This window comes from Delphinus delphis, chromosome 9, assembly GCF_949987515.2.
Source record: "Delphinus delphis chromosome 9, mDelDel1.2, whole genome shotgun sequence".
NCBI lineage: Eukaryota > Metazoa > Chordata > Mammalia > Artiodactyla > Delphinidae > Delphinus > Delphinus delphis.
In genome coordinates this window covers 43,101,332-43,128,835 of record NC_082691.1, presented here as the reverse complement: position 1 = coordinate 43,128,835, position 27,504 = coordinate 43,101,332, and the positions used below count along the sequence as shown (strand labels likewise).

The window sequence follows — 27,504 nt, the reverse complement described above, 5'->3', positions numbered from 1 at the left end:
TACCTATTCACAAAGCAAAAAGAAGCAACATATACACAGCCGAAGGGAAAGCCGAAAGAAGTTCATTATTATAATTTTTTTAATAACAAAAAACACAACCTGATCAAATTTTTAATATAAGAAAAATATTTTTATATTTAAAAGAGAAATTTTAAATTTGGCAGAAGATTGGTAGAAAACAGAATCTCTGTCTTTTTCTTCCCTGTTTCCCTATTAACTCATTACCTCCACCCCACCTCATCCACCTTTAAAAGTTACTCCGTAAAATAACTTGAGAGTTCAGATGGGCTTTTGAAAAAAGAGAGAGAGACTATTTTTACTGGAAGAAATGTTTTACATAGTGTGCCAAGGTTTTATGATATAAACGTTAACTTGTTCTACTTTCCTATTGAAACAGATTAAGAAATAGGAATCTTAAATTCATGAAAAATTATGTCATGAGTGAGAATGGGATTCTTCACAACAGTTGTTGTCAGGTTTGGGATGTTTTTATGTTTTTCTTTACTGTGTGTCACTCAGCAGAGTTCGAAGAAACTGGTTGTAGTTAAAGAGTGACAAGAGACTTGAGTTTGAATGCCACTGTCACTTTACTAGGTGTGTGCTCTCAGCACACTACTTAGTAAGTACTTCTGAATCTACTCTGTAAAGTGGAGATAATAAAGCCTCATATACTTGTTTCCCAGGTTTGAGACCCTTAAGGATCATATGTAGATGGTGTAGGGATAAGTTAATGAGTTAATTTAATTGTATTACAATTATTACAATAATTTAATTGTATTAGGTTTTAGGGAAGTTCTGTGAATACGACAGGGTCTCAGTTTGGAGAAATAGGATTTAATAAAGGGGACAGACATGTAGATGGATCTTTCAAAACAGTGAGGGGTATGTGGGGTATTATAGAACAAGGCTGCTCAGTAGAGCTTTCTATGACAATGTAAATACTGTGCTGTCTCACAGAATTGCCACTAGCCACCTCTGGCTATCGAGCACTTAGAATGTGTCTAGTGTGACTGAGGAAATGCATTTTATTTAATTTTAATAGATTTAAAGTGAAATAGTCACACGTGGCTAGTGGCTGCCCTACCGGACAGTGTGGTTCAGAAAACAAATGAGAGGCACTAGCCAGCGGGGAGGTTTAGGGAAGGCTTCCTAGAGCAGATGAGAGTATTCAAAAGATAGCCAGTTTGATACAAAGGATAAAGAGTTTACAAAAGATTATCACTAAGATACAGTTAGAAATGTATTTGACCTTTAAGGAAGAAGTTACTGGGGTTGGAAAATCTGCATTCATTCACCTCGCATTCAATATGCAGCCCTTTCCCTGCAAGAGTACCTTGAAGCAAAGCTTCCTAAAATCAGAAGGCAGAGGATGATACACTGCTGCTGGAAGCAGATCCCTTTAGAGCTTTCTATGAACACAGACTCCATAAAAATAAAACTGAAGACAATTCCATTCAGGAGATTGGGAGGAGGGCAAGCTCATGTTGGCACATGAGAAATCGGGAGGTGGCTGTGCCTTTGCTTCTCTGTGTAACTAGGCTTGGCCTTACCTCACTTTTCGGGTTTGCACGCCCTCTCCACAGTTGTCCCGCATGTTCACAAAGGTCACCTTGCAGATGCTCCATGGCTCTGTAACCCATACGTACTGGCTGCAGTCACTGTGGCAAGGGACGACCTCATACACCTGAAACGCACACGGTTCTCAATGACCTCACCTCACGGAACCCCATGAGGTAAGTGGGAACACTTCATATCACAGTTATCATGATATTCTTGTTTAGCTACTCTGAAGCCTTTCCTTTACTGTTCATTATTCTAAAACAGGAATATAGAGGATCTCTTGAGAGTTCTAGCAGTGAAGGGTACGGCTGTGTTGTATTGTGCTGCTCCTCTATCACATTGCAGCTGGAGATTGGACCTCATGGACCACATCAGACACATTCCATACTTTCCTAGACTGACCCTTACCACATAGCATTGTAATTTCCTGGGCCATATGTCCTGTTCACAGTTTCATTTGTCTTCAGTACTTAGCCCAGGATGCTTGCTCATATATCAGGCATTCTATAGAGATTTGTTGAGTAAGATGAATAAATGAATAAAAGAATTAATGAATTAAGTAAGCATATCAAAGTAGCTGTTTTCAAATAAGTTTAATTTGGCCTGTTTTCCAAATAAGTATGTATACCAATAAGAATTTTGTGTGTGTGTTCCATATATGAAACTAAATTAGAAGATAAATAATATGAAATAAAGCTATCTTAAAACTAACTAAACCTTGGAAGCAAGGTCTGAAATTGGTCTCATATTACACAGGTACAAAGCGGTGAGGGCCACATAAAACAAAGCAAATTGTCTCTGCTCTGGTGCCCAGAAAGGCTTGCAGCCCCAGGTCTGGGGTGGTGTGCTTGGCTGTTTCAGGATTTTTAGCACAATGAACCAATTATGCTCTTTTCTCAATGAGAAAGAAGAATGACTAAATAAATGAAAAAAAGGACCATAATCCACTGCAACAGAGCTGACTCAACCATTAAAGAAAAATGTCTCTCTTAAAATCATTTCAAAGTCTATGATAACTCTTATTTCCTATTTTACATACACACACACACAAACTACATGAATATTTCATATAACTATTTAATTCCAGAAAATATAAATAGTCCTCTGGAGCCATTCTTTTGTGCAAATTTTAGTTTTACTAAACATCCAAGTAAAGTGAATAAAGTGGACCTATTCCACATAGGAATAAAAAGTGTGTACTGTTGGAGTGAGAATCTGTAATTACTGTCATAAGTTATCACCTTCACGTTGGGTGCTGTATTAAAATAGGACTAAATACTATTTTAGTATTTAGTAAAATATTACCCTACAAGTTGTGGAGAAGGGAACAACTGAAGGGAAAATGCCACCTTTCCTAATCCTTTGATGGCTTTCATTTTAATCTCCTACACTGGAGTGAATCAAATCAGTTCAGAGCCACCTCCTGCTACCGCTTTGAGCCCACCTGCACCTCTGCCTCTCCGAGAAGCATGCGACCATTAACAGGAGGGGTCATTGCCTTTTCAAGGGTGGTGAATTATGCTTGCTCTCCACTATCCCTGTACCTTAGGCCCTGATAGTGAAATGAGAAAACACATGTAATATGCTAGGAAAACAAAGGGAATAGCTGCAGAAGAAAAATTTTATGGAAAACATGTTTTCCCCTATAAAAGATAAGAGAAATAGCAGGAAAAGAAATACATTCTCTGATGTCAGGAGTAAAATGAAAACAAACAGCACTCTATTATGAACGATGAGGTTTAAAAGTTCTTACCTGGGCCTGGAGTAGTGTTCACCAGGAATGAAGAAAAGAGAGAGAAACAAAGATAAATTAAACAAAGATAGGTATATTTGATGAGAAGAACTCATGTTCTAAGTTTCAAATATTACCCATATATAAAAGGTGGGGTTTTTTTTTGGTAAATGATTAGAACAACTTTCTTAGACCTTAAAAGAGAAAATCCAATTCCTTATTACTGTTTAAAATTAAGATACACAAATGAGTACTGCAAACAGCAAGTTAAGGAAAGGATTTGATGGGCAGGATGAAGAAATCAAACTGAGTAGACATCAAAATACGTATCATGGGGAATCAATATATGACTGCAAATATCTTGTGGTTCAAATTGTGAGTGGACTATCTATAGATTGACTGACTGACTGATATATTGATTTTAATCCATCCATCCACCCATATTTCTGAGGAAATGGGGATTTGCTTTCTCAACTGGAAAATGGAACCTCAGAGATCATTTCCAAGGCAAAGTACGACTTAATTACTGAGGAACGTATAACTGCAGTAAAAATCTATATGATTTACAATTTTCAACACTTACACAAACCTTTGCATATTCTTTACTTTCCTAACATTTTACTAACAAATCCCTAGAAGTTTCTATTTTTTAATGTAGAACATTTGTGCTCAAAGTCAAAGATTCAGGAATCTATTATTTCTTGTTTTAGCTTTGATTTTTCCATTGTTCATGTCTCAATATACCACCAGTAGGCTGATAACAAATACTCAGATGTCCTTATCATACTCTGCATTAGATTATATCAGAGTGACAGAGAAATGGCTTAGGTTAAAGAGTTTTTAAGCAAGGACAACTTGGTACAACCAATTTGAACTTCTTCAAATTCACTATTTAAAAAATGCTAAGGCAAACATAGCTCATTTTAATTTTAAAATCTGGCTGTTCACATACACACTAAAGGTATGAAAATGTGTAGAATTTATTTGAATCATGGATAAAAATTTATTAAAATTTAAATTTACTATTGGAAATTCAAGATTTCAAAACTTGTAGAATAATATTCTTTTGTATTATAAACATTACATTTCAGTTATTCTGTTTAATCGGGGTCATGCATTTTCTTCTTTGGAAATATTCATTAGGACAGAGAAACTCGATTACCAGTAGATGGCAGCAGTGCAGTATATTATTCACCTTCAGTTGTATTTAAGGGCAAGTTCAGCAATTTTTCTTTGGGGGGAAAAATCAACATTCTTTTGGCGTATTTTCTATGCAATTTAATTCTCCACTTTCTTGGCCCTTAATCGATTTATTCAAAAGTTATTTTTATTTTCTCTATAATTTACTTTTATTGTGATGAACAAATTTAGATTAATTTGGGAAGGCAAACGTATGGGTAAGCAGTGTGTTTGGAGATTAAAATTAGAAAATCTATGTGTGTATGAGACATACCTACATATTTAAGGTTAGTTCATACATATGAATTGGTTCATTTGTGACTTAAATTTAAACATACATCTTAATACCTACACATATTGTGTGAAATTCACTCTTTGTTAATTCACATGTAGGCCAAACACGGCAATAACTGTCTGATGAATCTTATATTACATTAGACTAGTCACAATTCTCCCCATTAGACATTTTATTTCCAATGGAACACGAGTAACAGCTATGAACTGCCGCTAACAAGGTGTGCATCCGAAGTCAAAGTTTCACATAAGACTGAAAAGGCCAATCACCAAATTGATAGATTAACATATGGTTACTTTGATGCCATTTTTGTATTTTTTCTTTTTTTAAAATTTATTTATTTTATTTATATATGTTTATTTTTGGTTGCGTTGGGTCTTTGTTGCTGTGCGTGGGCTTTCTCTAGCTGCAGTGAGCGGGGGCTACTCTTCGTTGCGGCACAAGGGCTTCTCATTGTGGTGACTTCTCTTGTTGCAGAGCGTGGACTCTAGGTGCACTGGCTTCAGTAGTTGTGGCATGCGGGCTCAGTAGTTGTGGCTTGCAGACTCTAGAGCATAGGCTCAGTAGTTGTGGCGCATGGGCTTAGTTGCTCCACGGCATGTGGGATCTTCCTGGACCAGGGCTCGAACCCGTGTCCCCTGCATTGGCAGGCGGATTCTTAAGCACTGCGCCACCAGGAAGTCCAGTATATTTCTTTTTCCTTAACATATTTCATATGGAACAAACTTAAGTAAATGTACAGAATACATTTCCCAATTTTAGACCCAAACCCATATACTTCCTTTGATTTTAATTTATGTACTTGGTAATTGAGATGTCTTTTCTGAGAGTCTAGCGGATCTATCAGAAAAAGACAATCTTGCTCTCAGCGCACAAATTATTGTATAATAACAGATTAAATACCTTAACAGTATTTCAAAAGTAGATTTCATTTTTATTTCCATTGAATTATATTAATATGCATATACATATAATACAGTGTACTAAATAAATCGCTTGAGAATACGGAGATCATCTATCTGATTCGGGATTTTAATAATTTACTCAGGCATTCTAAAGATAAAGTGGGTCAAATTTCTTATTCAGGGTCTATTATTTATTCTTCTCTATTTTGGATTAAAAAAAGATTATTGTGCACCTAGAAAATATTTTACAATATTCCCAATGGTAGAAAATACCTGGTTGACATGGTCCAGTTTCGGGCATGGTCTTCCTCCATTATAGGGTTTTTCACGCAGCCATTTAGACCGAACCTTCACGCCACTCCCACAGGACTTGCTGCAGCGTGACCAATTGGACCACTCACTGAGCTTGCAGTCTGAGGGGCAGGGGATGATGCAGGCCTCTTCAATGTATCCTGAGTGGAGGAAAATGAGACAAGAGCCATCTCCTCCACATGTCACTTGCCTATTACTACCCACCATTCTAGCTCATTTAGAAGGTCCAAGTTTGACTTGACAGTAACATGCAAATGCAGAGATGTCTCTGTCGTTAGGGACTCAAATTAAATTCTGCAGGAAAATAACACATACATACAGTCACTCTGTTAAAATAACAGCTGAGCAGCTGTCATATGATCTGCTTAGGATTCATGCCCACCATATTTCAACATTTCTGACTTCCTGACAGCTCGTGTTTAATTGACAATAACCTGTCTGCTGCCATATCATTCTCATGTGGCCAGACTGATACATTAAAAAAATTTTAACAGTTTTCTGTAAAATCCTATCTGTTAATGTCACACAAGTTCAAGTGGCTGAGTCCATGCAACATTCTTCCTCAAGAAGAAAGCCAGAGCCTCTCAACCAATATTCAAAAGGAGCCATTTAACTTAGCACCTTATGGTTCCCCTTCATTGAAAATCAAGTCTGAGGAAGAAAACTGAAGGATGTTAAATAAACAATGCCTCATATTTTTATAGTGCTGTCAATTTCAAAGCACCTTCACACCTTGTATTCATTTGATTCTCTTGCAGATATTATAAATGTATTGGGCATGTACTGATGCTCTACTGGACAGATAAGAAAACATACAGAGAGATAACTGACAAGTGCAAGGTCACACAGTAAGAGACAGGGATAGGATTTCTGAGGTCTAGTCTAGTACTCATTCCATCAAATCTCACAGTCAATTAACTTAAGAGTCTACAGATTTATTTTGAGAAATGGGAGCATTTTCCTTGACCAGTCCCTCACTACCAACTTGGCATTTCACAGTATCAGTTTATCACTATTGTTCTCAAGGCAAGTAAGTGGAAAGAGCAAAATTCCTCTGGTCAAGAGTCGAATGTTGTCGTCTGTCATACTATGGGGAGTGGTTGTTCTTGAAACAAGAAAACACTCTGCTCTTACCATTTTACATCAACATCAAAGATTCGATTTTGAAAATCATTATAATGTAAACAACTTATACTAGGAACTCTAGGTAGATTTTTTAAAAATTTTATTGAGACACAATTTATACACTATAAAAATCAGCTCACGTTCTGGTCTTTATAATAGAGTCTGAGTTATGCAACCATGACCACCATCTAGTTTCAGAACATTTTCATTACCACAGAAAGAAACCCTATACCTATTAGCAGTCATTTCCCATTTTCCCCTCCCTGGCAACCACTAATCTACTTTATATCTCTAAGAATTCACCTATTCTGAACAATTTATAAAATGAAATCAAACATTATGTTTTATGATTGGCTTCTTTCATTTAATGTAATGTTTTCTGGATTTTTCTATGGTATAGCATGTGTTAGTACTTCATTCCTTTTTATTGACCAAATAGCATTCCATTGTATAGATATATTTTTTTATCCTTTCATCAGCTGATGGACATTTTAGTTGTTTCCACATTTTGTATATTATGAATAATGCTGTGAATATTTGTGTACAAGTTTCTGTATGGACAAGCTTTCAATTCTCTTGGGTATATATCTTGGAGTGTATTTAACTTTTTGTAGAAGTACCAAACCGTTTTCCAAAGTGACTGTGCCATTTTACAATTACACTAGCAAGGTATGAGTGTTCCAATTTCTACATTTGTCAAAACTTATTATGTCTCTTTATTTTAGTGTCCTTTGAAGAAAAAAGTTTTAAATGTTAATGAAGTCCAATTTATCTATTTTTACTTCGGTTGCTTGTGCTTTGATGTCCTATCTAGGAAACCATTATCTAATCCAAGGACATAAAGATTTACACTCATTTTTTTCTTCTAAGAGTTTTATAGTTTTAGTTCTTATATTTAAGTATATGCTTCATTCTGAGTTATTTTCGTATATGTTAAAACATAGGCAGTCCAATTTCATTCCTTTGTATGTGATTCCCAAGTTACCCCAGGCCCATTTGTGGAAAATACTATTTTTTCTACAGTGAATTGTTTTTGTACCCTTGTTGATAATCAGTTGACTATAAATGTAAGGGTTTATATCTGGATTCTAAATATCACTCCACTGATCTCTATACCAGCACGACACTGTCTTGATTACTGTCACTTTGTAGTACGTTTTGAAATCAGGAAGTCTGAGTCCTCCTTTGTTCTTTTTCTTCCAAGAAAGTTTTGGGTCCCTTACATTTCCACATACATCTTTGAATCAGCTTGTCAATTTTTGCCCCAAATGGCAGATTTTGATAGGAATTGTGTTGAACAGTTTGATCAATTTGGGAGTATTGCTATCTTAACAATCCAGGTACATGGAATTTCTTTCCATTTATTTAGGTATTCTTTAATTTCTTTCAGTGATGTTTTGTAGTGTTTAGTGTATGTCTTGCACTTCTTAAACTTATTCCTAAGTATTTTATTCTTTTTATTCTAGACAGATTTAAAAGAGAGCCAACAAACACTGATTTCTTTTATTACAGTGAAATAAGACCACCTAAAAACCAGTATGACAGATCTAATCTATAAGCTTGTGCCCAAAGTGTCCTGACTTGATACAGTGTTAAAAAGCTAGCCAACTTACTACATAGTATATCCTAGCCTTGCTTTATAAATTACCTGGAACACATGTTAAAAGTACAGGTTTCTGGCAACCCCAGACATTACAATACAGTTCCTTTGGGATACTGCCTGATTTTTGGAACTTAATATATTTTCTTGTGTTTATTCATCACTCCCTCTCTTTTTAATTGAAAATTTTCTTATTAAGTTAATTGTAGACACATATATTTGTAAGAAATAATATAGAAAGGTCCCCTGCATACTTTCCCCAGTTTCCTACAATGGTAACTAAAGTATAATTTCAACCCAGATACTGAGATTGATACAATCCATTGAGTTTATTCAAGTTTCACCAGTTTTACTTGTACTTATTCGTGTGTGTGTGTGTGTGTGTGTGTGTGTGTGTGTGTGTGTGTGTGTATGTGTGTGTATAGGACTGAAATTAAGGAACTCTGTTGTAAGACACAGGAAGAATCAGCAAAATCTGGGTGAGAAGTAGTTTTGTGGTATATTTCTCTCTATATTATCTTCTATATTTTTGTCAAATATACACATCACCTGTTTTAAACTTATTGTAGTCTCGATACACAAAAGTGTATCTTTCAAAAGTATAAAGTTCACTGAACACATGCATGAAACCCACACTACTCCAGAACCCTCTTTTGTGTTGCCTTCCAATCACTACCTCTTCTCACATGGGCAACTACTACCCTGATTTCTTACAATCTAGAACTGTATTACTTTAAAAAAATTTATGTAAATGGAATCATACAGCACACACCCATGTGTGCTAGCCTTCTTTCACCCTACGTTGTGATGTGAGATTCATCCATACTGTTGCACGCTGTTGAAGATTATTCATTCTAATTAATGTATAGTACTCTACTGTGTGACTATATTATGGTTTTTTAATTCATTCTATTGTTTGTGAGCATTTGGGTATTTTTCAATGGCAAGCTATTATCAACTGTACTGCTATGAACATTCTAGAACATGTCTTTTGGTGAACATACATATGCATTTCTGTTAGGCATATTCCTAGGAGTGAATTTGATGCCTCAGGGGATACGCATATTATATCAGCAAATTGTAAGTATAAAAGAAAACTTTTTAAAAAGATGGGATCATGAATTTGGTATGAAGAGCAGGATGCAATGAAAGAATGCTCAAAAGTGGGAATTAGTCTCAGAGAATCTTCAAGGGGGCAGATGTGTCAGCCGGGGCTTTGCCAGCTGTGAGATACTGAAGACAGAAAGAAGATGTTAATGTTGAGTTTTGAATGTACTTCTGATATTGAAGAAGACTTTTGGAGTATTGATAATAATCAGAGGGAAGTCCAATAGAGAACTGAAAAAGTACTTTACAATAGTGTTTACCAAAATTTTGAAAAGCATAACTGTTCTTCAAACAGATTACCATGACCTACTTAAAGCTCAGACTTTGACTTTAAGTATGGTTTGAGGTGGGAAAACAAGCCCAGCTCACTATCTTGAGTTAAAATATGGAGAAAAACATTCTCCTTTTCAATCAACACAGCCAGTAAATAAATCTATAAAGTGTCCGATACTTAAAAATGTAAGTCCTGATAGGGCCAGTAATAATTTGTGTTTCATAGGAATAGTTTAAGAAATAGAATCAAACTGTACAAATGTCTAAAGTCACTTCCCAATGAATGCCATCTGTAACCAGATTATTTAATGTTTGTAAAAGACAATGAATTAAGAAGAAATCCCAACTATTTCCAAATATTATCAATAGCTTAAAGGACACTAGTATATCAAAGGTAATAAATTATTGAAATATTTCTAGAATTGCATTTTCCACCTTGCTAAAGATCAAAATGACTGCAAAAGTAAACCTCTAACCTTTTTGTTATTCAGTAATTATAGTTGAAAATAGAATCACATGAGTTTTCATGTCACTACTTCAGAGTAACAGATAAATGGAAATTCTTTCTTTCCATTTTATCTGTTGAAGTATTATGGCATTGGTGAAATATGTCATGTCTGACTTTAGTCTGATTCACACTGTATTTTCAAGTAAGCAGATATAAAATTTTTATGTTGGATCTTCCAATAGAGTATTCCAGAGGACGTCTCTCAAATAAAACTCAATCTACTAAATTGTTGAAAGATACAAATTAGGCACTTAGATAAAGACAAAACTGCAAAAGAGTATAATGCTTAGCATTCCATTTTAATCTTCTAGTGTGTAACAACATTCAATAATTGCCTGTCATGTTTATCTAGTACAATTAAAACCCTTAATGCTACTAGTGAACTGCTAGATAAGCATTCCCCTGTCTTCTCTGCTAAGATCATTTGTGAGGGCAATTAACGCCAAACAATCATGGGGGATAGAAGACAGAAGCATTTGAAGCGTTTTAAGGCTAAATAAACTGCTGGCATCTTGTAGCAATTTATGGCTCCTGAGGAATGCTGGAATAAAATAAACAACTTCACAATTAGGGTGTTAAAACTTTAGTAGCAGGCTTCCCTGGTGGCGCAGTGGTTGAGAGTCCGCCTGCCGATGCAGGGGATACGGGTTCGTGCCCCGGTCCGGGAGGATCCCACATGCCGCGGAGTGGCTGGGCCCGTGAGCCATGGCCGCTGAGCCTGTGCATCTGGAGTCTGTGCTCCGCAACAGGAGAGGCCACAACAGTGAGAGGACCGCGTACCGCAAAAAAACCCACAAAAAACCTTTAGAAGCTCAATACTGAACCTGACACATGGAAAAATCAAACTCGTGGCTTCTGATTGTATTTTTTGTATCTATATCTATTCTGATGGCTGCTTTCAGGTTGAAATGAATACAGAACACTAGCAGGCTTTATGTGGCAACCAGAGGACTTACTGCCTTTGACATGTATCCAGTCAGCTCATTCATTTGAATTATAAATGTTTAGATAAAGTAGCTTTCAGCAACCCTCACGATTACTATATTGTGCTGTAGAAAGGTGCACTGTTGATAGATTAAAGAATTCATTTTGAAAGCACGTGGAAAATATTGGTTGGTTCTGATTTACAGCTGTGTGAATGAGCAACGCTGGCACTCTATCTGAAACATCTAGATTAATCTCAAAAGAGACCTGAAAAATCTCTCCTACTTAAATGTGTGTTATATGCACATGACTGCAATCGTGAATGAGAACACTTGCTAGAACTTTATCTACTGTGGTCCCTGTGGATTTGAAAATACTGAAAATATCATTTAAAAATATTTTCAAAATGAACAGAATATTCTTTTGTATATATATTAAGAACTGATAACTTGAAAAGCTGCTGAAACTAAACTACTCTGTATATATCCAAACTCCTATAATTGACTGTTCTACCCAGATTCTTATATCCAATGTATGAAAAGTTATGAATCAACACTGGGCAATCAAAATTTTCATAGTGAAGTGTTCAGGTAAATTTATGTAACCACAATGAAATGCTATTTCATTTATATTTATTTGTTTTTTATACATATGAAGGTGTATCTCTTCATATCTGCTAAATACTTACAGATTTTCTCAGAAAATTTCAACATTTTTTTTTTTAATAATTTTATTTTTTACTTTTGGCTGCGTTGGGTCTTTGTTGCTGCATGCAGGCTTTCTCCAGTTGTGGTGAGCGGGGGCTATTCTTCGATGTCGTGCACAGGCTTCTCATTGCGGTGGCTTCTCCCATTGCAGAGCACAGGCTCTAGGCGCACAGGCTTCAATAGTTGTGGCACATGGGCTTAGTTGCTCCGTGGCATGTGGGATCTTCCCGGACCAGGGCTTGAACCCATGTCCCCTGCATTGTCAGGTGGATTCTTAACCACTGCGCCACCAGGGAAGCCCTCAACATTAGTTTTTTTTGTTTGTTTTTTTTGTTTTTTTTGTGGTACACGGGCCTCTCACTGTTGTGGCCCCTCCCATTGCGGAGCATAGGCTCCGGACACGCAGGCTCAGCAGCCATGGCTCACAGGCCTAGCTGCTCTGCGGCATGTGGGATCTTCCCAGACCGGGACACGAACCCATGTCCCCTGCATCGGCAGGCAGACTCTCAACCACTGTGCCACCAGGGAAGCCCTCAACATTAGTTTTAATTGCTGTGGGATTTTGTAGCTGTTGCTATTCCAATACTGGGAGATTACCCAATGACTAGGCACCTTCAGATTCAAGTAGCATACCTATGTACGAGTTCACCATCAAGGCCATTTCTTATAGCAAACTCTAAAACTCTCTGCTGTATAACAAAGACTTTGGCTGGTCTGTTTCCCTGATTCCTGGGAGGCAGCCTCGAAGCCCTGAAATTTCCTGAGTGAGAGGAGTATCTTTGTTATTCTTGTTGGGTCTCTTGGACTACATGTGAAATTATGATAAGAAGATGTCTAAGGAAGGGGTATGATTATACCACCAAACCAAAGACCAACCATGTGTTTAAAAGGTTGGGACTTTAAGCCACTTGATATCCTCCCAAACTCTGGGGAGAGGGGATTGAGTTCAACTGTGTGGTCAATGATTCAACTGATGCCTACATAACATGACCCCCCAGAAAGCTCTGGATACAAAAGCTCAGGCTGGTAAAGCACAACCATGGGCCAAGAGGGTGATGCCTCCTAGCTCCATGGGGAGACAACATGGACGCCTTGTGTTTGGGACCTTCCCAGCCCTCGTCTATGTGTCTCTTCTATCAGCTGGTTCTGATTTTTATCCTTTTGCTATAATAAAACTGTAATTGTAATGGTGCTTTCCTGAGTTCTCTGAATCATCCCAGTGAATTGTTGAACCTGAGGGGGTAGTGGGAATCCCCAAATCTGTAGCCAGCTGGTCAGAAGTGAGGTTGACTGGGGACCCTGAAAGTGCACAGCTAGTGTGTCTGAAGTGAGAGCAGTCTTATAGAGGACTGAGCCCCCTAACCTGTGAAGTTTGCCCAAATCCAGGTGGTTAGTGTCAGAATTGCATTCTACTTTCAGATGTATATTTTATTAAAAAAGGAAGTAAACTTATTTATGAAAGAACCCGTATCTATAGTTTACTTATTCAACCAAATTAAAACTTTGGGAATAATTACATACATTAAGGCATTTATGGACGTTTCACCCCAAATTTAACATTTATAACTTTAACTAATATTAAAATATTAACTAATATTAAAAATCAGAAAAACATTCTAAGAACCCACTTTGGAAGTAGGGCTTTGTCAGCAATATAAACATCATATTTGATGGAGTGTTCAGATTATGGAATAACGGGAAATAAATTAACTTTGAAATTTAGTAGAGTGATTTTTTTTTTAACTTGATCCAATGCAGGGCACTGTTCTTTCAGTCAACAAGAATCATATACTGACACTGAAGTATTTCCAAAGGATAATCTTTAAACACTAGTTTGCTGGATTCTAGTAAGTGTTAAACATAATTTTTATAAAAAGCATTCTGTGGTCAAATAAGTTGGAAAATTGTTGCGTTAAGCAGGTCTCTTCATCCCGAGCTTTCCTTCTTTTTTTTTTTTTTCTGATATGAACTGTGAATCTCTAGGAGAATGACTCAGACACTGCAGTCTATGCTTATTAACTTTTTCCTATAGCATCTCACTGGACCAGTGAGAAAAAGATCAATAGATCATCATGATATGTTGTAATTATAATGCATTAAAACTGGATTCATGTTTTGAGCTGTACAGAGTTTTAATGTTTAATCAGGCCTTTTATGTCCATTTCCAGATATGGAAAAAAATGCAAAAGTCAACAAACAAAACCCCCAAACTTAAAGTTTCTTTTTAAATTATTTTATACTTTAAAGTTTTAAAGCATTAAAGGTCAAACCTATGGCAAACGGAGAGGAAACTTATGCAGATAAACTTCCTGACATTTTTTTAATGACTATTTTAAAAGACCATTTTGTTTTCTGTAAATTAACTAAAATCTCCTGTAAGGGCTAAACTGGCCTTCAATGCGACTACGAGGAAATGGGATAAACATGAAGAGTAACTACAAGTAAAGATCTTCCTTTCAAATTTAACTTTAAAATGTCCACAAATGTGTTGGTGTTCTCTCAGGTTACTTTTTGTTTGTTTGTTTCCTAAATTTTATTTAAGAATTCATACAAAATACTCCAGATAACTGAGTTTAAATCCTCATCGTCCTCCTCTTCTTCATCTTGATTAATCTGGAAGTAACGTAATTCGTAACTTTCTTTGCTGTTAGCAACTACGCGTAACCAATCACGGAGATGATTCTTCTTCAAATATTTTTTGGTGAGATATTTCAAATACCTTTTGGAAAAAGGCACCTCGGAAGTTACAGTGATCTTGCTTTTGCTTCTTTCGATTGTTACAATACCTCCTCTGAGATTCCCAGCTTTTCCATTCACTTTGATTCTTTCCTGAAGAAACTGCTCAAAATTGGCCGCATCCATGATTCCATCTTCTACAGGATGGGTACAGTCAAGAGTAAACTTCAGGACCTGCTTCTTTTTTTTGCCCCCCTTCACCACAAGCTTTTTCACTGGCGCCATTGCCGCAGCGGAGGCAGAAAAGGGTCAGGTTACTTTTTGAGCCCATTGATATGGCTTATGTCTAATATATAGTTCCTTCTTCATGCATTTACCAAAGAAAATTCCTTATGCATAAGCTTTACTCACTACATGACCATTCTGATGATGCTTTGAAGTAGAAAAAGACCTATGTTTTAAGACCTATGTTTTAAGAATGAGACTAAACTCAACTAATGGGACAGAGAGCTTTACAATTATTTTGGATTGCAGGACATTAATGTAACAGGAATCTATATGAGGGTCAGTATCTTTATGAATTATGAAACCTTGTAACACAAGTAATGAACAACTCTGTGATTATATCAATAACATTATCATAGATATCAGCAAGATTACCACTCCTAGCCATTTCACTGAAATTAGTGTTATCCTTCCTCTAAGGCATTAAGGGGAAAACGGGGTCAGAGACCAATAGAAAGGATGTGGAGTAAAACATAATAGCAGAACTTGTTGATAAAGGCAAAGATAAACAAATTTTTTTGTTGCTGTTGCAAATAATGAATTGTTCTTGGCAGTTAAATTTATTTTAAGCAGTGAAACACTTTCTTCCTAAAAAGCTGGAAAGCCCAGTAGGTGTATGAGATATTCTGGAGGCTATGTTTGACAGCCTGGCCTGAGGGGCTCCATGGAGCCCAGTTTGAAAACCCTGTAAGTAAGTAACAGATGAGTTGAGGTCTCGGTGACATGGAGCACACAGAATCAAATGATAACACCAGATGTTTTTCCATCACACACGACACGATGGTAGCTGCAGGAAAATTTCCAAGGAAAGTCTCCCTCATCACCTCTATAGTCCCCCTCCAGGGATCCTGTCAGAAAATAATGCTGGTATCCACACCTTATTTAAATTCGACCCTAGACACCTGCTTTCTTTTTGTACCCACATATCCACAATAGCCCCTTCTTTATTTCCCTGGTTCTTTAAACTTGCAACTGCTACTTCAGGAAAAGTCTGTTCCTCACTCCCTGCCTGTCTTTTACATTTGAAAGGAAAAAGATCTCAATTGTGAATGATGACTGCAAAAGCAACACTAGCTTCATCTGTACTATCAAATGAAAGATTTAAATTCTGAAATGAATTAGACATTAAAAAAAAATACCACCAACTGAAAAAGCTTTCCAGAGAAATCAGAACTCCATTTCAGCTTATTTACAAAACTCTATTGCCTTTTCTCCCTGGTTTAATCAAACCTGCTCTTCCTCAAATACAAGCATCCACTACGATAGGGCACAATTTCTCACTCAATTTTGTTTCTAATTAACCTCTAATATTAAACTTATATCATCTTCTATAAAATCCCATTACAAAAAGGAATACATTCCAGGTATATTATGGTTGAGTGGTCATGTAGGTTATCCTCAGAATCTACTCTCCTCATATTCATAATTATTTTTATCAGATGTACCCTGAGTTCCACAATGTCTTAAAAGTACATGCTCTTGAACTAAAATCTACTTGTAGACTGAGTACTCTCTGAATTTTAAAAAATTCAGTTGGGCACTTGTACCACAAATACACCCAGGATGTATTCCTTTTCTAAGTTTTGTTGATGGTCTTTTTTTGTTCCTGTAAATTCTCATAGAAAAAAACCCCCACACCTGTGGCATGTATACTAGAATTTATGACTGACTAAGGCAGCATCTGGTATTTACAGTTCCTTACAACATCAAGGGATATCATTTAAACATGATACCTGCTTTAAAATCATCCACAGCATAACTTCGGGAGGCTGGTGAAATAGGATGTAGATCGCTTAGGCTATTAGGCAGTAATGTTAAATGCTGCCATATAAGGGTCAGCTATAGTTATAATATGAAAATATTTTATTAAAAAGCTTTTGTTTCACTTGTAAAATTTGTAGAGCTTTCTTTTTATTGTAATACTTAGTGCTGCAGTGCAAACTACCTATGAAACAACCTGTAAGAAAGACTTTGGGTGCCAGCAAGGGTTTTACAAAATATCAAGTTTTAACGGGCATACTTTGAATCCTACAGATGCTTAGAAAACCAACTGATAAAGCCATTCATTAATGTTCAGAAGGTTCTCTGTAATATCATTCATAAACATACTAGGCAAAGAGAGAAAGCTTGGAAGAATTAATGTAAATCATTATATTTAAAACTTAATGTCAAAGGGAAATTAATCTTACACTAATAAGGCATTAGACAAACTATGCTGAACAATTCAATAGTGACTACAGTTAAAAGACAAACTGAAATAATTAAAAGGGTGTAATGTGACCTACAATAAGTAGTACAGCTGCTTAAATGCCAGCATGATGGTCAAATGGCAGTACAAAGTACTGAGAATTTTAGAGTCGTTGGATCGTGAATACTGAGTGCACAAAGTCAAATGCACACAACACTTCAATATAATATTGTATTCTGCTTATGAATAGAGCAGTAAATAAACCCAGAGCTCTCTCTTATTTCTCTATCTGAACCAAAAAACTTTCCTCAGGGCAATCATTAACTTGCCAATATCCTTTCCACAGAAGATCCTATAGACTCATTCTGTTTTCAAAATCATACCTACACAGGCATTCATTTTATAAAGACACATCTTTGCAAATTTCAAAAGTTCCCTAATGTTCTCTTGCCCACAACGGGTAAGCAAGTGAACTATCTCCTGTGAGATATTTTGCCTAAGACAGCATCACGTTGTGATCCTCTAGGAAATGATCTTCACAGGTCTTTCACACCAAGGTTAATAAAGCTTACGATCCCTACCAAACCCTGTGAGTGTCTGCATGACCCAGAGAAGTAGTCTTAAACTTTAAATGTGTTATAGAACCCCCTGGGGATCTTGTCAGAATGCAGATTCCCATTCAGAAGGTCTGCAGTGTAGGTTGAATTTTGCATTTCCAGTGGTTTTTCTGTGATGCCTATGCTGCTCCTCTGTAGGTGGCTTTCTGAGTAAGAAGGGTTTAAATCCTAGCTGGCAAATGACAGCACAGGCTGACAGCCTGTTTTTGTAAATAAAGTTTTACTGGAACATAATTGTGTAATTCACTCATATATTGTCTATGGCTGCTTTCATTCTATAACTGCAGAATTGGGTAGTTGTTACAGAGACTTTTTAGCCTGCAGAGCCTGAAATATTTGCTATCTGGCCCTTTAGGAAAACATTTGGTAACAAGTCATCTAACCAAATAGCTGATTCTTGAGTTTCCTCATGGATTCTCCAAATTGGTATTTGATAGGTATCAAAGCAACATATTACTTTTAGGCGATAGGAGACCTATGTATATTAAACAGCAGGGGCTCAGGAAGAACAGTCATATCAGATAGGCCTTTCTGCTTACTTGATATTGACAGATGATAAAATATCACAAATAAAATTAAGTTCAATTTTAGAATATCTATTGATAGTACATGATGGCTTAAACTCCCTATAAGGAACAGCAAAGACAAATTTGCTGAGAGTAAAGACTGAAGAGAAGTGTCTGGAAGGAATTATGTAACTCAAAGAGCTCAAGACTTCAGCATCTGACATTTTTACACTTTATCCAATTTGCCTTCAAAGTGTTCCTTTGAGATAAATCTAATAGAAATGTTATTCCTTATTTTCTCAAGGAAAGATGAGTGGACACACAGAGAATTAAATGAACATTCCATACTCCCAATTAAAGTTGTAAACACAGGCTGGGAAAAAGCAAGTTGTCACAATTACTAATATAAACCAAGAGATTAAGCTGTTGTCCAAATCTGGTGTTGTACAAAGCAGGCAATTCTGAACAATAAGCTTTAAACTGGAATAAAGAGACTTACCAATATCGATATTACTGGATTAATTCAGTGGAATGGGTGTGTGACTATTATTTCTTCTACCTACCAATTAGTAGGAGGAGAGAAGCATAAATATTTGATGAATATCATATAGAAAGTTTGTGGCATGTATATAGTTTATTCCAAAGATCTTAGTTGTTCTCAGTGATCTGTTTGATTACATTCCAGAACTGTGACACAGAGGGAAGGACACCGTCTGGAAAAAAGGAAGTGTCCAAGCCTGATTGTGGATAAAATACAGCTACAAAAATTCTCTCCACCTCTTCACTCATTCACTCATTCTACAAATATTTACCGAGCACCTACTACTGTTCTAGGTGTTTGGGATACATGAGTGAATAAAGTAGTCCAAGATACCCTCATCAATCTACATTTTTGTACAGGATAAAACAAAAACAATAAATACAATAAATGAGTAAATTATATGGTATGTTATAGAGTGATACATGCTTTTGAAATACAAAAAACAGAGCAGAATAAGGGCTTTTGGGAGATCTGGGTAGGATTGAGGGGCAGCATAATAAAATTCTATCACTTATGTTTAAATGAAAGTCTTGTATATGTGCACCTTGCATAAGCTAGGTTACCTCTAACATTCTTTAAAATATCAAGATTAAATGATATAATAAAAAAAGTTCCAGAAATTCTACCTCTTGTTCTGTGAAATTTTAGAAGTGATTAACTTGAGAAGTACCTAGTACTATGTGCCAAGGCAATCAATTTCTAGTGAACCAATTAATTAAGATCTCAGAGTATTCTAGCAGTAAGTAGAAAATGTGTAATTTGGTTTTTTAATGATTTATCATCTGTTGCTAATAGTGACACCATTCAAGATTTCATATCAAAAGTAAATATACATAATTTGTATTATGATATCAGGATAAATGCCAAAAATGTATTTATATATCAACATTTATGCAGGAACTATATTTAATACCATATATCAGGATGGATGAACACTTATGTGGCTCCCAAGGTATACTTTAAGATCTGATTTTTGTTGTATCGATATATTGCTTTTCAGTACAGAGTCTATTCTTATGAGAAATTCCAGACATAATAGAATTGTGCCTCGAGTTTCAGACATTAAAAAAAAAAAAGTGACCACATGGGAAATGACCTAAAATAATATACTTAAGCTGATGAAAGTCAAACTGTTTTATCAGTATAATAACTGATAATATGATCCACAGATGGATAACACAGATTAAGTAGAAATGCCATAAGGCCACTATTGAATAGGGTAGGGGATTAGTGTCTTTGTACTGCATGCATGTGGGGATCAATTTTATGTTTAAACTGAAAGCCGTAAGAGACTTTCTTGAAAGCCACTTTAAACCCCATTCCCACCATTCATCTGGAAGCTGCTTTGGCTGAGCAAAGGCAGTGCTCGTAGAAACTGCAAGTTAGCGCATGCCTAGGACAGAGCATCAAAGTGACAGCACTCCACTATCACTATCGGCATTGACAGAACAGCAGCAGTAATTCCAAACAAATCAGGCAAGAGACACTCAATTTCCTCAGACTTTGAGTAAAAATGTTAGTAGACGCTAAAATATCCCATTAGACATCCATCTTAGATCAGATTTAAGGAGAAAGGAGTGATGTTGGATAGACACAAAGAACTAAACTGGAACAGTTCACTTAAACTAAACATCTTAGATCCTTTCACAAGCTCCATGAAGTTCAGTGCTGCCAGGGACCCATCTTTTTTTCTACATGTGCTTTTCTTCTAGAATACACTACTGAATTCTTCATGCTTTGAATTGACAGTGCTAAGGCAGAAAGTCTACTGCCTTTGGCCAATTTCAGTTTTTCTGTACTTTTACTTTCTTCAAGGGATCAAACATTTTCGTGAGAGCCACAGGATATTTTTAAAGTTTTTTTTTTTTTTTTTCTAAAAATAAGATTGACTCTTAAGTGTCTTACTGAAGCTCTCATGCATCTAATTAACAGGTCAAGGTAAAAGCGAGAATATATGAGTCATTTTGAAAGCTCAAAGGTTATGTTAAAAACAAATGATTATCTTGGCGATTCACTAAGCATAACAATTTAAAATGTGAGCAAACACTTACATGCTACATTTCAGGAGAAACATTTTTAAAGTGATCTTCACTTTTACATTTTAATGACTAACTATGACCTTCTACATTATTATATCAGCTCAGAATGCGAAGTGCATTTACATTTTTCCTGGTATCTAATTAATAGCACCTATGTTATTTGATATAGAGAATAAAAAACTCAATTACTCTTACAGAAGTTTTTCAAGGCTTACTAAACTCTTTTTAGTTATTGTTCTAAATGCATGGAATAATCTTAAACATAGCAATGCATGCATGCTAAATACTTATATCTAGAGCTTCAACATAATGGACTCTTATAATGGGGGCTTATATCACTAGACTTTGATAAAACAGTAATTATGAGATAAGGTAAAAAATAAAAGTCAGGGTTTCTGAAAACTGTTTTGGGGACAGATTTAAGAGATTCCATAAATGTGTCACCATGATACCCCATAATGGCTTATATATGTGAGATGGTCCTCTTAGTTCATCTTGTTTTCTGAACCATATAATAAAACTGGAGGAGCACTGTTCCAACAGCAGAAGTTACTTCAGCAAGGTTGGAGGGTAACTACCATATCCCTCTCTCCCAGTAATTTAACTTATCTTTGTTAGGTCACCTCCATGAAGAGAGGAGAATCACTGTCCAGTGTTTGCAAATATGTGACATCCATGATTCAGGCTGACCCACTGTAAACTGATCTCATTCCATAATAAAAGGACAGATACATTAACATAAAAGAATGAAGAAATATTGCTTAAGGCTGACTATATTATGATGTAGAACGAAAGAGTTCACTGCATACTATGGTCAAAACCACTCTTTATAAACTTTGGGCAATTCAATTATTGTCACAGTATTTTAGCTTCTTTTTGATTTTTTGTTTGGAAATCAAAAGTTTCCAAAGTGTATGTCCCTTTTTCTATTTCTGTTTGTTTGGGCCAATCTCAGCTTAATGAGGAATAAATGAGATGTTTGAGTTTTCACCAACTGCAGCTTTCAGTCTTTCTCCTCTGCCACTTGATATCTTAGGCACGTCACAAATCTTGCCAGTTCGGTTATTAAAAGTCTGTCTAGTTTAACACTTTATTCTCAAATTAAATTCAATCTTCTCTTCTCCTCCCTCCTTTTCTGTACACGGACTTGTGGGGATTGCTGAGCCTATTCAGTAGACTCTGGATCTGCCCCAAGAGAAGTTTCTGGCACCATTTTTGCCTACATGTAAGGCTTCCTTATCACCAACTTTGGGACTTAGTTGCCAACTTCTAGACAACAAGACAAGTGCCACTGAATGTCCTGTTACATATAAATGATATAGCAATACATACATAGCGGTGCCCCTAAGGTTCAATTTAGAACACACTCCTGTAAACTTTCATTTCTCTCCATTCTGATACACTTGCATTTCACCTCCGCCCCCAAAGACAGCAAATGTATAACAGTGAAGAAAAGTTGGATTACCGTGGCTGTTACATCTGGATGTCTCCACGAGCCTGCCATTTTGATCGTAGCATGCCATTGCTTGGTAACGATATCCTTGACCACATTCCTTGATGTCTCCTTGTACCTTCATTCCCAGCAACACTTCCGCTTTCCCCTCTGGCAAAATGCAGTCTGACCAGTTCCCCACAGGCTGTGCATTATACTTGTCACAGGGACAATACTGCGTCTCAATCAGGGGGTACAAATGAGAATTTTTACATTTTTCCTTCTTTTTACTTTTTCCTGTGGAGAAAATTAAGTTGGAAAATATCATCATTAATATCAAGCATCCCTAAGTTTTCTCCTTTCCTAAACATCCTTTATTTTTAACTGTATTCAACAGTAGCCTATAAATAAATGCTATTTTCCCCCTCTGTAGTGCTTTCTATGTAGGCTTTTGTTAGCTCTGGGTGCTTTGCATAGTGAAATTTCTCTTATTTTCTCACTTAAAAATAGCCCATTTTGAATAAGACACTAACTGTTGTGCTGAATTTTACACTCCTCAAAATGATTAAAATCCTCTCAAATGATCATGTGCTTTCACTGACTGGGGAGTTTGAGGTAACTGCACAATTCTCTCCTTCATAACATGTGCAAAAATATGAAATGGAGAGAGAGAGTCACTGCACTGACCTGTACAGTTAAGTAACTCTTTTGTTAAGTCCCAATAGATGGTTTAGTTATACAGGATTACGATTCAGAAAGTGAGGTTTTTGCATTTACTTTTCTGATTGTGATTTTGCATCTTTCAGTATTTCTGAAAAATAATCACTTTGACATACTTGGTGATTAATGTAGGAAATAATAATAATCAAAATTAAGATATTTAATATCACAATAAAAATATTAGAAATGGTTTGTGAATAAATTGAAATAAATTCCCTTTTAAAATAAAAAGACCTTGAGTATAACAGTAATATGTGCCTGAAAAATATCATTATTTTAATTAGATCATAATTTATATTATGTCATATATGTTATATACTTTTAATTATACTGCATGTAACTAATTACATATGTTTTACATATATTTATCTCTAACTTTCATAAGCTGCCTTATATAATTTTCAACAGTTTTCATTATGACAGCTGGATCATTTTGCAACTTTAAATTCTGAATACTCTACTAGCACCAATATTTTTAGGTTTCTTTTGCCACTGACAATATTTTTGAGTGCATCAGAGTTTAGTTCAATATGATGGATCCTGTTCCTGCTCGTTATATTACAGCTTTCTGTCATTGTGACTACCTTTTAAAATGTGTTTTCAGGTACAGAATTAATGTCATATTTCTCGTCTAGGATATGAAGGATAATCTGAGGCTGACAGTGAGAATGGCTTAAGAAAGTGAAGTGGCAACCTTTCCCCATGTTCCTAAAAAACTTTTCTCCAAGTACTTCACTGTCTGTAGGTAATCCACCAAAGGTACATGTTTAAACCAAAAATTAATCTACCGCGTACTGTATAGGGAGACAGAGTTCAGTTTTCAAGGCTGCTTTTTCTTTCTACTAAAGGTACATAATGCATCTGTCACTGCCAACTTACATCAAAATACGGCTCTGAATCCATTGCCGTATTCATGTGTTAGTATAACAATAATAATGCATGTCTGTGCATTTTCCAAATACATTGTCAGAACTATCCTGGCCTGACTTTTTACTGTGTTTTTCTGCCTTGACAAGTGTTGGCTTTGGCATCCCAATTATTCTTACCAACAATGGTGCGCTTTCTGGTCCTAACTGCACCACAGTCTCCACTGCAAGAAGAAAACTTGGACCAGCTGGTAAACTGACAGTCATCTTGGCAAGGAATCTGGCAGGCTTGGGTGAGGGCTGGCACGGGGCCTGCATACCGGAGACACTCATGGATACCAGCCTGTCCACCATCTTGCTTTCGACAAGTAATGGCTAAAGGAAAAGCAAAAAGCTGTTTATCATGAATCTGAATGTCTGTAATTACTCTGTAATTTAGGAATTAACCTAACATTTCTTACTCAGTCAAAGGAGTCCTCTTTTAATTCTTTATTTGCTGCAGAAATCTGGTAGGAGTGTTTTTAGTGATCACAGTAGTCATTAAATTGATCCTATAGGATTTTTAAAATAGCAGATAACCCTCAGACACACACACACACACACACACACACACACACAGAAGTTTTTATTAGATGCTATTAAGGATTTCAAGTCACATGTGGAATATACTTAGAAATGAGTTAAGAGACAAATAAATAATACATGGGTTCTGATAATAGCTTATGTTGAACTAAACATATTCATGGCGGTGCTGGGAGACACCCTATACCTTTAATAGTTGTTTTCATACCGTTGTCTACTCTGGGATTTCTATACAGAAAGGTCTTAATGGCAGCAAATTGGTTGGAGGGTTTGGGTGGAGAGAGAACACTTATGAAACTTGTGAAGCTCCATTTGCATAGAAAGCATGTTTTTGTTTTTTAAATTACGCTCAAAGTTTGTTGTGATGGCTTTGAAGTGGTTAGTAGTTAATGGGAGGAGGCGGTGTCAAAGTTCCCCACTTCCCTGTACAAATTCTTCACACGCACAAAGAACAACCACAAATTTAAAATGAAGACAAACACTTTTAGCAATCTTAATCTATCACATCATAATTGACATTTCCAACAATTACATATGGCCTCTCCAAAAATAGTCAAGTAATTTTGGTTTATATATATTATTTTCCCCAAGACATTGTTCTACTGAAGTTTTTAAACCAAGTCATAGTTTTATTATGTATTGAACATAAATGTAGAATTGCTTAAAGGTAACAGGTCTTAATGAAAAAGAGCAAGTGATGTTTAAGTTCTGTTTCTCCCTCAGCCATTTCCCACTGTTGGTTTTAGAAATACTTCATTTTTTTATTGAGGAAGCAGATGAAACATTTAGACCTCGGTCCTGAAGTTAAGTCTTCATTGGACTAGCTTAAATGGCCCAGTCAGACTGACTCACATGGGCACTTTCAGGTTTGTGCTCTAGGCTGACACTGCAGCTGGTCTCTGCCCTGCTCAGAATTCTATCATCATGAAACTAAGATGAAGGAGCCTGGCATTTTGATCCTAAATTACAGTTAGTGCACACAGGGCCCCAGGTTGGACAAGACTCTCTGGATCTGTACACTAAAACTTAACACCCAGTAGTATAGGACTGTGTGATGGGGTGTGTACAAAGATTTAACAATTTTAGCAAAGGAAGCCTTTCTCTGTGTAGGTGAACACAACTTGTCGCAACTGCTGTAGGAAAAGTTACATAATTGTGCAAATGTAGGTGAAAACTCACCTATTTCTTAGCTACAGATATCTCTTCATTTAATACGCACAACACTGGAAGAGCCAATTTGTATGACTAGACAGGGGTCCCTGAATTTTACAGATATGAAAACCTGGTTGAGTGGACTGTGGGAGCCTTTAGGAAGCTATGTGACAGGAAAAATTATTAAGTGCTCCAAAGAGACTCTCACCACTTGGGAGAGGAGTTGTCTGGTGCACTGTGGTTATCAGACCAGTGTAAGGTAGAGGCTCTCAAATCGAGCTGCAGATGAAAATCACCTGGATAGCTTTTGGAAGAATGTCTATGCCCTTGCTAGACTCCAACCTTCTGATTTAATTGGTTGAGGACAGGGTCCCAGGCATTAACATCTTTTTAAAGTTCCCTGATGATTCAAACACGCAGCAGCACGTAGTGTGTTTCCACTGGCAACTGAAACACCTGGAATGCTGTTAAAGTTGAAGATTCTTAGATTCACTCCAGAGCTCCTGAATGAGATCTCTGTGTGTGAGGTCAAGGAAAATGCATTTATTTTCAAGTTGCTCAGATGATCCTTATGCGCATTCAAGCTTAAGGCTTATGAGCCTGAGTATTCGAGTCACTAGGATATGTTTACCTGAGACTTGGTACTAAAACTGAAGGTCCTTTGGTACCCCAATCTCCCTGGCACTGTGCCCAGCTTTGGGAAACAAAGGCTGAGCGTGTAGGAATGAACTAAGGGGAGCTTAAACTTGGAGTACAAGGAGTGGGCCAAAAACAGCATCCATGTAGCTTGGAAGAATGTTATCTGTGGATTGGCATAGGAGGAATCCATAAAATGCAGTATATTAATAAGCTGACGGGATTCTGCAATTCTCTCTACACTTGCTTAAACAGTTTATACATAGTAAGCTCTGATAGTTTGTGGGCAAAGTTGCCCAAAGTTGCCCAAGGAAGGATGGATAAAGAGGAAAATATGAGGCTTTTACTGATCAGAATACGTAGGAACCTCAAGAATGATTAATTTGGAAAATAAGAAATTTGGCCATCAGAACTCTAAGCTATGAAGAGGGTCACACTGTTTATAACTGAAAGAAAACTACAAAATTAAATTTATGTTCTTTGAAATAAGCCTACTTTTATCTAAGCATTCCAATTTGGTTCTCTGAAATAGAGACTTGACTATAAATCTTTTAAACTAATGAAATTGCCTTAAGTTCTCCATTAAGGTTTTCTCTCTAAGGTTCTCTTTTATAAATTTCATTTCATAATGGCTCCAACCATCGTCACATTAAGGGACACCAAAAAACCAAAATAAAATAAAGTAAAACCACTATCAATACAATTCCAGAAACTAATTTCTTCTGTGCAAATCTATACCATTTACATAAATCTAAAGCCTATATACCTGCCGTATGTAAAAATCTCAAAAAGTATCTCAAGTAGGTGAAAAGAAACGATGTGTAAAATTCCCAAATCTGTACTCAGAAACCCACTCAGCACGTCACTCCCCTTATCTGAGCATTTAGACAGAGTACCTGGAGTGAATTACTCATGCAGTGTGATCCAAACAAGTAGCAATGGTACCATTTGTACAATATATTGACGTTTATCACACATCTCAACTTGTTTCTATTCTGACTTGGAGGAAATACAACAATTCAAACACAGGAATGTAA

General features: G+C 36.3%; 1 protein-coding gene and 1 pseudogene across 1 annotated transcript in view; both read right to left on the bottom strand.

Annotated features, from left to right (window-relative positions):
* Nucleotides 1-27,504, bottom strand: part of THSD7A (thrombospondin type 1 domain containing 7A) — a 455,382-nt gene that overhangs the window by 34,830 nt on the left and 393,048 nt on the right. The window contains exons 12-16 of the mRNA XM_060020445.1: nucleotides 24,278-24,472; nucleotides 22,545-22,808; nucleotides 5,945-6,123; nucleotides 3,314-3,319; nucleotides 1,551-1,684 (exon numbers count right to left, since the gene is read on the bottom strand). Of these exons, the coding sequence (XP_059876428.1) occupies nucleotides 1,551-1,684; nucleotides 3,314-3,319; nucleotides 5,945-6,123; nucleotides 22,545-22,808; nucleotides 24,278-24,472 (778 nt within the window). The remainder of the gene's footprint in view (nucleotides 1-1,550; nucleotides 1,685-3,313; nucleotides 3,320-5,944; nucleotides 6,124-22,544; nucleotides 22,809-24,277; nucleotides 24,473-27,504) is intronic.
* Nucleotides 14,739-15,220, bottom strand: LOC132430639 (large ribosomal subunit protein eL22 pseudogene; annotated as a pseudogene).